The following is a 13,979-nucleotide window of genomic DNA, read 5'->3' as shown; positions in this document are numbered from 1 at the left end:
GTCACCCTGGAACCAAAGGAAATACAATTTAGGAAAACCTACTTCTATAATTAAGATGTAGTTTTCCCACTTTCAACATATGTGCAATATACTATCTTCAGTCTATGTGTTATACCAACAAAAAACGTAGAGGAAGACCTCTTTCTCCTAAGGCACTTACATCATATTCATCATTTTGACCTAATATCTCCTGGGAGTTAATTCAGTTGTTTAGAACTCTGTGCTAATTTACCAAAGTCCAATACAGCTTTCATGCTCCTATGGGCCAGCATGACTTGTAATATTACTTGCTATAGTTTATCCTGACAGAGAAAGGCTGCAAAGAGATAGTGAAGGCACTGTGAAGAGGTAGGAGAGTAGAAGTTGAAATTCTTTGTAAATTAGTTAATTTATTGTTTTTGTTTTTGTTTTTGCTAGGCAATGGGGTTAAGTGACTTGCCCAAGGTCACACAGCTAGTAAGTGTTATGTGTCTGAGGTCAGATTTGAACTCAGGTCCTCCTGAATCCAGGGCTGGTGCTCTATCCACTGAGCCACCTAGCTGCCCCTAAATTAGTTAATTTAGAAGGAAAAATAAGCTGTATTTCTAGGACAACTGTTTAAACCTAACAGAAGACAAGCTTTAATAAAAAAGAGAACACTAAAAGTTATTGAATACTACTCCCTGAAGATATGAACTTAATATAACCCAATAGTATAAAAAGATAACAAGATTGTAAGGATCACAAATACATCCTATCCTTAAGCAAAATCATTAGGGTGTCCAAATAGCAAATTTTAACAGTTTGAGACTCCAAAGTTCAACAAAGGCTCAAAGAAGTAATGAAAACAGGGGGCACAGCCAAGATGGCGTAGTGAAAGCAGTGACTTGCTTAAGCTCTCCCCCAAACCCCTCCAAATACTCATAAAAAATGGCTCTAAACAAATTCTGAAGCAGCAGAACCCACAAAAAGACAGAGTGAAACAAATTTCCAGCCCAAGACAGCCTGGATGATTGATCAGAAAGGTGTATCTCACCGGGCTGGGAGTGAAGCGCAGGGCAGCGTGGGCGTGCAGGCCTCAGCAAACCTGGAGCCCAGCCTCAGAGGACTGAATCGTGGGCAGCTGTGGAGGCTTCCAGACTCCTCAATCCACTGATGCCAAAGACAATTTAGAAGGTCAGTGGGAAAAGTCTGTTTCTGTCGGTGGTAAGAGCATGGCCCTGGGGGGGGGGGGCAGCTGCTTCCCGAGCTTCCGGCCCACAGACTGAGGGGGAATCCAGTGGCTGATCAGAGAGGGATTTCAGGGATATCTCTTTGCCAGTGCTGAGGCAGGAATCTCTTGCTTTGCCCCTGTTTGGATCTGGGTCACAGTTCTGGGTGGCAGTGCTGGGGTGAGGAGGAATGTTCGTGCGGTGGAGCTTGTAGTGGCTGTGGAGAGAAGCCTCTCCTCACAGTCACAGGACAGAAAGGAGTACTTGTAGTCACAGGCCAGGAAAGGAATAAACACCTCGCCCCTTATCATACCACTTTGGAAGAACTGAAAATTTACAGGGCCCTACAAGTATCTCTGAAAACACCTACACAAACCCCTGAAGCTTGGGACAGTACATTCTCCACATCGGAAGCAGACTCTTACCTTAATAAAGAGTTTAAAACTCAAGTAATTGGCCGGGATCATGAGCAAGCAGTGCAAAGAGTCAGACTATATTATCTTACTTTGGTGACAAAGAAGATCAAAATATACAACCAGAAGAATACAAGAAAGTCAAAGCTCCTACATCCAAAGCCTCCAAGGAAAATATGAATCAAGCCCAGGCCTTGGAAGAGCTCAAAAGGGATTTTGAGAAGCAAGTAAGGGAAGTAGAGGAATAGAAATGAGAGTAATGCAAGAAAATCATGAAAAACAAGTCAACAGCTTGCTAAAGGAGACCCAAAAAAATACTGAAGAAAATAACACCTTAAAAAATAGCCTAACCCAAATGGCAAAAGAAGTCCAAAAAGCCAATGAGGAGAAAAATGCCCTAAAAAGCAAAATTGGACAAATGGAAAAGAAAGTCCAAAAGACCACTGAAGAAAATACTTCCTTAAAAATTAGAATAGAGCAATTGGAAGACAGTGACTTTTTGAGAAATCAAGACACTGTAAAATAAATCCAAAAGAATGAAAAATTAGAAAACAATATGAAATATCTCATTGGAAAAACAACTGACCTGGAAAATAGATCCAGGAGAGAGAATTTAAAAATTATTGGACTATCTGAAAGCCATGATCAAAAAAAGAGCCTAGACATCATCTTTCAAGAAATTATCAAGGAAAACTGCCCTGATATAGTAGAACCAGAGGGCAAAATAGAAATTGAAAGAATCCACAGATCTCCTCCTGAAAGAGATCCCCAAAGGAAAACTCCTAGGAATATTATAGCCAAATTCCAGAGTTCCCAGGTCAAGGAGAAAATATTACAAGCTGCCAGAAGAAACAATTCAAGTACTGTGGAAACACAATCAGGATAACACAAGATTTAGCAGCTTCTACAGGACCGCAGGGCATGGAATATAATATTCCAGAGGGCAAAGGAGATAGGATTACAACCAAGAATCACCTACCCAGCAAAACTGAGTATAATCCTTCAGGGGAAAAAATGGTCATTCAGTGAAATAGAGGACTTTCAAGCATTCCTGATGAAAAGACCAGAGCTGAATAGAAAATTTGACTTTCAAATACAGGACTCAGTGGAACATGAAGAGGTAAACAGGAAAGAGAAATCATAAGAGACTTATTAAGATTGAACTGTTTACATTCCTGCATGGAAAGATGATATTTATAACTCATGAGACCTTTGTCAGTATTTGGAAGTAGTTGGAGGAAAAAAATTATATGTAGATAGTATATAGATAGATAATAGATAGAGGCACAGGGTGAGTTGAAGATTAAGGGGTCATATCTGGAGAATAAAATTAAGGGATGAGGAGGATTATACTCAGAGAAGAAGAAAGGGAGAGGTAGAATGGGGTAAATTATCTCACAAAAAAAAAACAGAAAAGAAAAGTCTCTTACAGTGGAGGGAAAGGGGAAGGTGAGAGGGAATGAGTGAATCTTATTCTCATAGGATTTGGCTTAAGGAGGGAATAACATACACATTCAATTGGGTATGGAAATCTGTCTTACCCTACAGGAAAATAGGGGGAGAAGGGGACAAGAGAGCAGGGGGATGATAGAGAGGAGGGCAGATTGGAAAGGGTAAATCAGAAGTAAATACTTCTGAGGAGGACAGGGTCAAAAGAAAGAATAGAATAAATGGGAGGGCAGATAGGATTAAGGGAAATAGAGTTAGTTTTTCACAACATGTCTACTATGGAATGTTTTGCATAACTGCACATGTACAACCTATATTGAGTTGCTTGCTTTTTCAATGAGGGTGGGTGGGGAGGGAGGAAGAGAGAAAATTTGAAACCTAAAGTTTTAAAAACATATGTTTAAAAAAATGTTTTCACATGCTACCAGGAAATAAGAAATACAGAAAATGGGGTACAGAAGTCTATCCTGCCCTACAGAAAAATAGAAAGGGAAGGGGATAAGAGAAGGGGGGAGAGAAAAAAAAGAGGACAGACTAGGGGAAGGGGTATTTAAAATGCATGCCATCTTGGGGTGGGGGAGGGGTGAGATGGGGTGAAAATTTGGAACTCAAAAACTTGTGGAAATGAATGTTGAAAACTACAAATAAATAAATTTATATTTTAAAAAAAGAAATGGAAACAGTGAAGAGAAGATCAACTAACATGGTTGATGGGATAGAGGAGCTAATGTTTGAGGATGAACTGGACAACATAACTTCATTCTGGAAAAAAATGAAAATTTTTGTAAAAAGTACATACAATCGTTCTAGGCCATAGATGAGGGACACACGGACTTTTCATGCAAATTCAGGTATGCTAGGCTTAGGGGAATATCCCTTCATGGTTTACAAAGGTAAATCTAGAACAAATTTTTTACCTGGTTTGCAGCAAACTTAAGCCTAGGCAGTTGAAAAATAGAAATAAGTTTAAGAAGAGATTACTAATTTTAACAGAAGATAGATTTATGTTAGAATACTAAGGAAATTTAGTATATTTTGGAGGATATGTGATTTACTAGCTGTGTGGGACCAGGCAAGTCATTTAATCTCTGTTTGTCTCAGTTTCCTCATCTGTAAGTTGGGGAAAATAATAGTACCTACCTCCCAGAAGCATTGTGAGAATCAAATGAGAAAATAATTGTAAAGGGCTTAGCATAATTCCTGACACATAGTAGGTGGTATGTAAATGTTAGGTACAATGATGACAGTGACAACAATGACAATGATGATGATGATGATATCTCTAATCTTTTAAGATAGTCTCAGTAATTAACAATCTTGCCTTCCAATAAAATTATTCTTAGTACAATTCCTTTATTTCCTCATAGTACTTTGCCTGGATCTCTTCTATGCAATAATTTCATTATCCTTTTGTATCATAATTATTTAAATGTCCCCAAACTCCACTTGTTTATAATTTCCTTGACATAAGGGACTGTGTTATATCTATTTTATCATTCCTAGCATATAACATAGAATCTTTCACAAAGTAGGTGTTCAATAAATGTTTGTTGAGTTTAAGTGAATCAAATATTTATAGAATAATATAAATACGCAGTATAGAATTGAATAAATAGACCAGTACAACACTTCTCATATATTCTCATGGTCATAGATTACATATCTGGCTCTTACCAACTATTTCCCAGATGTGTGATATTAGTCATCAAAGCAGTGAATAGGAGAATGAAAGTGTTACTTATTTAGTTTCTCTTTTAAAAGACATAAATTCTGACATACTATAGGAAAGGAAACATTTATATAGCACCTGCTATGTGCCAGGTACTGTATTAAACACTTTAAAATATTATCTCATTTGATCCTCACAACAATCCTGGGAGGTAGGGTACCCCTGAGAGTTACGTGCTATTATTGTCCCCATTTTACAGATGAGGAAACTGGGGCAGGCAGAGGTTAAGTGACTTGCCCAGTGTCTCACAGCTAGTAAAGATTTGGAATCATGTCTTTCTGACTCAAAAGCCAATGCTGTATTCACTGTACCACTTAGCTGTCCCTCTCTGATTTTGCCAGACCCCCCGTTCTAAATTGGAAGGAAGGCATTATGGCTTATCTTTATATATCCTACATTCCTAGTCCAGTGTCTTATCTGCACCAAGAACTAAGTGAATATGTATTGATTTTAATTGCACAGGATTTAATGGTTCTTCACAAAGCCCTTGTTCCTCGTGTTAGAAAACGATTCTCAGGACATGCTCTATTGATAGAAGTTATTAACCTAGAACCTTATTTGCAAACGGCAGAATAGATATCTATCTATATATTTATCTATATCTGTATCTGTCTGTCTATCTATCTATCTATCTATCTATCTGTATAAACATTGCCTAATAATTTTACCTAGTGTTTAGAACATAAATGACCAACCTACTTTATAAAAATGGAAAATGGAGCAACTTTGAACTCAGAATCTTAATTCTTTTCCATATGTTATTACATCTCACTTGTGATTAAAAAAAAAAAGATTTAATGCTTTTATATTATGAACAAACCTCCCCTTTTACTTTCTTTTATTTAAAATCATTGAGTACTGAAGGACGTGATTTTAGAAAGTTTTCATTTTTTCCTAAGAATATATGCTATAATACTTGAATACTTGAACACACTGAGAGCTCTGTCAATATGTGGGAATTCACTCCACCAAGGAAGATCACAGCTTCTCTAGGCTTTTAATAAGTTGCAATGGTCACCTTTGCAAGGACAAGAATCCATAGTCAAATTAAATCCCTCTTGACACTCATAACTTGGAGGGGTGTTACCTTCAAGGGCTTAATATAAATTCCCTTTGTTAAAAATCTCACAAATAAAGGTTCCTTCCTAGAAAACTGTACTAATTTATGTTTTTATCTATATTTCTTGTTTGAAATACTTGTAATATTTTGACAAAATAGCATTTAGTATGCTCCCAAGTTATCTGTGTAGTACAGATTCATAGCACAAAATTGTACACAGACCTAATTCGCTACACTTAATTGTGGAAATACACAACAATATTAAGAATGGCTCTTTAAGATATATAACAGATCAGATTTACATGATATGAATAAAATCACATGTGGGGAAATAAAACGCTGGGCCTTTTTGTAATACAAATTCAATGATATAAAAAATCTCTACATTTAAACATATCTTAGCCCCAACATATAAATAGAAGCACATAAATTATTTCATCCACAGAGGGATATGCTGAGTTTCATTTATTAGATTCACAGGGATCTTGGAAAACCACCCAGTTCTTATTTCCATCTTCAAATTTAATCACATTTAAACAAATCAAGAGAGAGAGAGAAAATCCTATTTTAAAAGTCCCTTTATATGAAGGATGTTCCATATTGCATATCAAACATGCTTTCTCCATCTGTAGGACTCAAATTAAAGTGTTGATGATGTCTTGAACTGAGTGAATGAATTCAGATTCACCTAGATAACTTTCTGTCTCCCCCCTCCACTTCACTCTATCTTACGCACTCTAAGTAGCATCTTAAAAAAACCCCCAAAGAACAGGGAAAGTAATGAATTAGCCTTATATTTTCTAAATAATAAATTTCCCAAATAAGATAAACATGCATAATACTAGAAATGTTTTGAGAAAGAGCCAAATTGAGAAGGCACATGATTTCTCAATAGGAAAGATAATCACAAAAATGTAAATTTCTATCATAGCTATGTGAACAAGAAGAAAGAAAAACAAAGTGTTCACTTTCCATTTAAAAATTTTCTACCTTAGCATGAGTTGCTTCAGTTTCAGATTAAAAGGTGCTGGGAAACAAAGTGTAAGGGAGATTGGTGAGGGTGTGGGAGGCAGAGAGAGGAAGGAAGAAGAATGATACCGATTACTATGAATGTTTCTAATTTAAAACAAGGTTCATGGGGCTCTAACTAAAAAAGCAAATGAATAGAATTAATTTAGGGGTGACATTATAACCCTTTGAATATTTTATCCTATTTTTAAAAATGCAAATGGTTTGGAAAGATTTGTAAAATGGTTTAATTTATCCTCATATGATCCTAGAATTAATAAAAGTAAAACAAAATCTGAAATTTTCTGCAGCTTAAAAAAAGAAAATATTATAATTTGCAATCCTAATGCTTTAGTTTACATTTCCAGATTGCCATGTGGAAGCAGAAAGAGTTAATTTGTATACTGCATCACAAAGAGCAAATATATCCAAGGCTAGTGAGGGACCTTGTACAATTTTTTTCACTTTGTTCTGAAATATCTGAATAGAACTTAGATCTAAAATAACCAAACATTATTTTAGGCTTTCTTATGTCTCCAAACCTCACTGGTACCTCATTCCTGAGCAATGCAAACATCATGGTAGTAAGACATTTCCAGGATATTTTCTAGAGTAATACATTTACCCAGGACCCACGGTAATATCATCCACTCGACGATGGTTGGTGGTGGCCCCTGCCTGTTCAAGTCTGACCTGTCAATATGTTGAGAGGCAAGCAGCAGCAGGAACAGAAATGTCAAATAAGATGCAGTGTGGCAGATAAACTTGATAAATGGTTTCCTGATGAAGAGTCCAAGGGGGCTTTTGGGGGCTATCAGGTAGCATACAGAGAAGACAGGGAAAAGAAGTCCTATGACGAAGCATGTCAACATCTTCACTGCCCAGTGTCTTCTCCTCCAGCCTGGGAACTCATCGTACCAGCGAGATGCAAGGAGCTGCTGACAGTTCGGTTGTGCAACAAACTGAAACAAGAGAGGAAGAGAGACAGGGAGAGAAAGAGGGAAAAGAAAAGTAAAGTCGGTATCACACAAAATAACTTTTATCTCATCACTTAGATCATTGCAGTCTCAAAAGTCAAGAGGCCCTTTGCAGCTTAAAATGCCTTATCACTCATTGTGGAAAATGCTTACTTTCAATTCAGTTAAATAAAAATGAATGATTATCTACTTGCACAAAGTGCTGTGCTTGACACTGGGGTTAAAAAGACAAAAACAAAAACCAAACAAAAAAGACCTCGTCCTCAAGGAACTCATATTCTTCTGTCATAAATGAAGTTGAGAGGAACATAAAGAGGTATCAAACATAGTGTCTACCCTCAGAAGGCTTGTAATCCAATTGGGAAAATAGAACTTCTATGTAGGTAAAGATGATGAGCAATATTAGATAGCAAATGATTTGGGCTGGACCAAGCATTTCAACTCTGACCTGTGGTCCTGTGCTCCTAATCGAGAATTAACCGCAAGTAGGTCAATGCCTAGGCAGACGTGGTGCATATGCCCTTCTATTCTGGAAATAGAATTCCAATTGAGACTATCAGTTCTAGAAACATATGTCAATTAATTGCTCTGTAATTCCACTCACCAGCTTCTTCATCACTAGACTAAAATACTTCTTCCTGGCTACCATTTCTCTATATGTGTTTTATTTTATTTTATTTTATTTTTTCCTGTTAGAATGTCCTTGGGGAGAGAAGCTTTCTTGCTTTTTGTATTTGTATCTTCAGTGCTTGACACAGTACCTAACGCAGTAATAACTTAATGAATGGCTTTTCATTCATTCATTCATTCATTCATTCATTCATTCATTCATTATATAGATTTTCACTCAGAGGAGGGCCAGATCACTTCCAGCTCGATCAGATTAAGATAAAAAGTGATATTTGAGCTGGGATTTGGTGAAAGGGCAAGATTTAGATAAGCAGAAAAGTAGGAAGAAGGTATTCCATGAATGGTCCTAGTATCATAGATATAAGATCTAGAAGGGACATCGAGGGCAACATAGTCCAATTCCCTCATTTCACATAAGAAGAAACTGAGGCCCAGTGAGGCTAAGTGACTTTCCCAAGGTCAGTTGCTATTAATCATCAGAGACAGGCTTTTAATCCAGGTCCTCTGACTCCAGAGTCAGGGTTCTTTCTTCTGTAATTAAGACGTGAGCAAAAGCGTGGAGGTTAGAAATTGTAAGGTATGTGCTAGGGTACAATGAACAGACATCTTTGCCTCATGAAGATTTATATAGATTTTCTTAGTATTAGGAGATAAAATTAAACAGTTAAGTTGGATCTAGATCATTGAAGTCCTTGAATGTCAGAGAAAGGAATTTGGACTTTACCATGAACCTAAAGAGGGTCATATAATCATAATTAGATCTAGAACTAGAGGCCTCTCATAGGCCATCACGTCCAATTTCCTCTTTTTGCAGATAAGAAAATCAAGTCTAGTGAAGTGAAATGATTTGACCAAAGTCATACAGCTAGTAAGTATCAGTGACAGAGTTTAAACTAGACAGCACAATGGAAGGTCTGGAATCAGGAAGACCTGAGTTCACATGTGGCCTCAGACATTAGCTATGTGACCCTGGGAAAATAACTTAGCCCTGTTTGCCTCAGTTTCCTCATCTGTAATGAGCTGGAGAAGGAAATGGCAAACCCCTCCAGTATCTCTGCCAAGAACCTAATGGAGTCACAAAGAGTCGGACAGGACTGAAACAACTAAACAACAACCACAACAACAACCACCACCTTTGATTCTAGAGCCAGAAGCCACTTACAGTATTTTATTAGGGGGTGTAAATTAGTGTATAGGAATCTGAGGGAGGCAGTCTGGTTAGAAGGCAAGCTTGCTAACCTAGGAGTGATACATGAAGAATCTGGGCTACAGTGATGAAGTAGAAACAGGCTGTAATCCATTTTTCCTTTATACAAATATGCAGTAACTTTGTACGCTATCTCCCCAACTGAAGTGGAGAATAAATGCCCGCTATGTGCTCAGCATTGTGCCAAGGGATGTGGTTTGCTCATTTTGCGTCTCCACATCGCCTGACACAGTGCTGAGTACTTAGTGGGGCCCAATAAATTTTTATTAAATTAAACCAAAATGAATTCATAACACATTTGGCATCCCCAAAACTTTTCTCAATATAGATCAAGCTGCATTCTTGGATGGTTAGGTTAGTCAGGTCTACTCTTATTGCCTTGATGAGTCATCTGTTCAAGGTAAGCACCATAACCCTTAAATGGTAAAGTTAAACTGTATTATTCAAAGGATGAGCTTTGCCTGACATATCCCTTGCCAATTTTCTCACTCAGGGCCCGTAATGGCAGAAGTATGACATACTTTGGGCTAATTCATTATGCATCAGCAAAGTCAAGTCCAAAAAGGACATCTTCTAGGTGACAGCAGCTACTTTTTTCTGAAAGTTCTGTAAGTCAAATACTTCTTTTTTTCCCTTTACAATAGCCCATTGAGATGCCTTTTTAGAAACTCCTTTCTTGGCAAAGAATAAAATCATCTGAATTCTAATGTGGCTTGGTCCATTTTCCTAATCTTCAATAAAAGAGTCAAGGAAATGGAGGAGAGGTATAAAACATGAGAAGGAAGTACTATCATCTCATTAATTCTCATAGGTCTAACAGATATGAGAAGAAATGGAATTTGAGGAAAGAGCTTCAAAAGGCCATCCTGAATCTGCCAACTAGAATTGTTAGGGACTAGTCACAGAGGCGGGCAACCTGCAGCCTCCAGGCCACATGTGGTTCTCTAGGTCCTCAAGTGCGGCCCTTTGACTGAATCCAAACTTCACAGAAGAAATCCCCTTAATAAAAAGATTTGTTCTATAAAACTTGGACTCAGTCAAAAGGCCACACTCAAGGACCTAGAAGACCACATGTGGCTTCCAGGCCACAGGTTCCCCACCCCTAGTAGAATCAACAACATTGCCTCAGCCAGCATTCCAGTAGCTACTCTACGAATAACTCAGGCCCAGAGGTTAGAAAAATGTCTTTCGGAAGCATTTATAACTTAGGTGGACAAGTAGGTCTTTCACCTAAAGACTATTCACTGACAGAGACTGAATGTCTGGGCCTTATATGCCATTTTTATTTTTGATTTCTACTTAATTCTCACTAAGACATGAGTTAAAATGTGGCTTCAAATTCTTAGTAGCTGTGTGACCCTAGGCAACTCACTTTAACCCCTGTTTGCCTCAGTTTCTTTATCTGTAAGATGGGGATAATAAAGGCACCTACCTCTGAGGGTCGTTGTGAGGACCAAATAAGATAATCTTGAAGCACTTAGCAGAGTTACCGGCACATAGTAAGCACTACTACATAAATGTTAGTTATCATCATCATCATCATCATCATTAGTGGAGCAAGTTTCAGTTTACTAGATTAACTATTTACTCTGAGGCCTGATAAATGATCTACATGAAATTACTCTGGAAATGAGCTGTACAATGTTCTCCCCACAAGTATTGGCTCTCAGAACTTCTTTTAACAACAACAAAATGATTGTAGGGATGCATTCAAACCAAATTAGTAGATACATCTGCCTACTGCTTCTATTCATCGCTAACATGGATGGGATAGAAGAGGGCTGCCTGCACCTGGGATTTCACTGCTAGAGGAAATGCCTCATGAGAAAAGTCCCTCCACCTATGTCTATCATCACCTATCCCACAACTTATAGCCTTAGAGTGTTGATATGACATATAAAAATTCCAAGGAAATATTTATTTTATACATTTTAAACAGTTCGAACATAAGAAGACAATTATGGCTTGTAAAGGAGGCATCAAAACATTAACACATACATCATAAAACTGGAATATCAATAGGAGGGTATGAGAAGGGTGTGAGCAGATGTGGGTACTATAAAAAGTCTCTAAAGGTCTTGACATTAATTGCAAAATGTGATTTTATCTACTAACAGAACTGAAATTGCCCAAGAACTATTTCTACAAACAAGAATAAATCTAAATCTTTACTCATGTCCTTTTACATTCCACCCTTCTATCAGATTTTGACCCATTATACTATTTTAATTCAGTCTAAAATAGACTCATTTTTGCTTCAAAAAGTTTTATCAACTATAATATTTAAATGAGTTATGATTTTTCTTAGAATAATGACCCCAAGAAAAATAATATTTCTAATTGATCAATTAATAATATTTTAAGTGTGTACTATGTGCCAGGCAAACACTCTCCCTGCTCCCCTCCAAAAAAAGATAGGAATGAAAAATAATTTCATATTTATTTTCACCATAACTTTTCTATTTGTATAATAATTTATGAATTTAAATTACTGTTGAAATCATAGTGTTTTCTGCAAAAGTATTTAGCTTACTTTTCTTTTAAATTAAAAGCATGTTAGTAGTGCTGAATAAATTTTCTAGAGTAAAACAGTTAGGTGGCACAGTGGAAAGAGCTATGGGCCTGGAGTAAGGAAGGCTTGAGTTCAAATTCATCAAGTCACTTAACCTCTGTTTTCTTTGTCTTTAATATGGGGATAATAACATCCACCACCTTGTGGGTTTTTTGTGAGGATTAAATAAAATAATATTTGTAGAGGTCTTAGCGTAGTGTCTGGCATATAATAGGTGGTTTATACATGTATATTCCTTCTGACCTTTCTCATCTCCACTATCATGACAAACATGATCATATTCACGGCTAGCCCTTGGTACAAGTGGTCACCTGCATTATGATATCAGTAGTATGAGTCCTGAGAGGGAGGTGTTAGAAGTCCCACTTCCAAAGTACATGCAAATACGTGCCTAAATAGTATTAACACTCATCAGTCCATCCAGAATCATAAGGAATCCGTCACATTCAAAATCTAATTAGAGGGGCAGCTAAGTGGTACAATGGAGAAAGCTCCAGCCTTGGAGTCAGGAGGACCTGAGTTCAAATGTGACCTCAGACACTTGACACTTAGTAGCTGTGTGACCTTGGGCAAGTCACTTAACCCCAATTGCCTCACCCAAAAAAAAAATAATAAAAACCTAATTAGACAAGGAAGTGGTCTAGAAAAGGACCAGAGGTATTATACTTTCAGAAATCAATGCTTTTAGAAAGGATCCCAAGATATGTGCTGAAACAAATCCTATTTCTTTACTTCAAGGATCTAGGATTTCAGTGGGGTAAGCATTACTTCCCTTGATGTAAATCACACTCCTTGTCTATGAATTAATTGGCAGTTGGTTTTAGAGTTGTTGTAGCTAAAATGCCATTACTCTATGACCAGTCTTGTGATGAGCCTCTCTGAACAGTGCTAGGCTGGTACTAGATAACAGACAGAAAGAGGATTTATCAGAACTTGAGTGGCAAAGTCTTTGAACTTCTAGGATTGTTATGACACAAGAGAGAAGGACATCCACAGACCAAATCTTCTTCCTCCTTTCTCCCGAAACATTGTTGTTTAATCTCACCCCCTCCCACCCCTCCAAGCATCACTGGATATCAAAACTTGTGATTTCAGTTGTGTAGGGAAATTCTAGTGCAGGAACTCTGTCCATTAAAGAAGGTAATAATTTATCTACAATCTCTGAGTTTGAGAGATAATGTGACTTGTCTGTGATTGCACAGATAACATGTGTCAAAAGTGGAATTTAAGCCCTTGTTCTGTCCCTCAATGTAAATCCATCATTCTATCCATTCCACAATGTTATTTCTCTTCTATGTGTATATGTGGGTATACATGCCCTCTTTCTGTCTAAAAGGCATATGTACATACACATTTGTCTATGTATACATAGACATTCATGTGTTCCACATGTATCCACATATACAGATTCACATACGTATGTCATGTATATAATGCTTACATACATTATACCTATTTTACCTAGCCACCTTATTATGATATGTAATGTGGAAGGACCATGAGTTTCTCAAGACATTGCCATCAAAGAACACAGGATAGTGATGCAGAAAGAGAACTGATTTTGAAGATAACGGATCTGGCTTTGAAACATGGCTCTGTAAATTACTAGCTGTGTGACCATGGGAAAGTCCCTTCCTTACTATAGTCTAACAATGTACTGAGAAGCCCAGTGGCAAAGTTAATAATCATTCCATTGCCCTCCGCTTGCATCTGTATCTGGTCTGTTCAGATCCAGAGATCCAGA

The 13,979-nt window shown here is 37.3% G+C and overlaps 1 protein-coding gene across 1 annotated transcript in view; it reads right to left on the bottom strand.

Annotated features, from left to right (window-relative positions):
- Positions 1-13,979, bottom strand: part of TRPC4 (transient receptor potential cation channel subfamily C member 4) — a 271,822-nt gene that overhangs the window by 56,153 nt on the left and 201,690 nt on the right. Inside the window, 1 exon segment of the mRNA XM_020970010.2 lies at positions 7,475-7,811. Within this exon segment, the coding sequence (XP_020825669.1) occupies positions 7,475-7,811 (337 nt within the window).

This window comes from Phascolarctos cinereus, unplaced genomic scaffold (genome assembly GCF_003287225.1).
Source record: "Phascolarctos cinereus isolate Bilbo 61053 unplaced genomic scaffold, phaCin_HiC Scaffold_726;HRSCAF=1367, whole genome shotgun sequence".
Taxonomy (NCBI): Eukaryota; Metazoa; Chordata; class Mammalia; order Diprotodontia; family Phascolarctidae; genus Phascolarctos; species Phascolarctos cinereus.
This window is presented reverse-complemented; position numbering and strand designations above follow the sequence as displayed.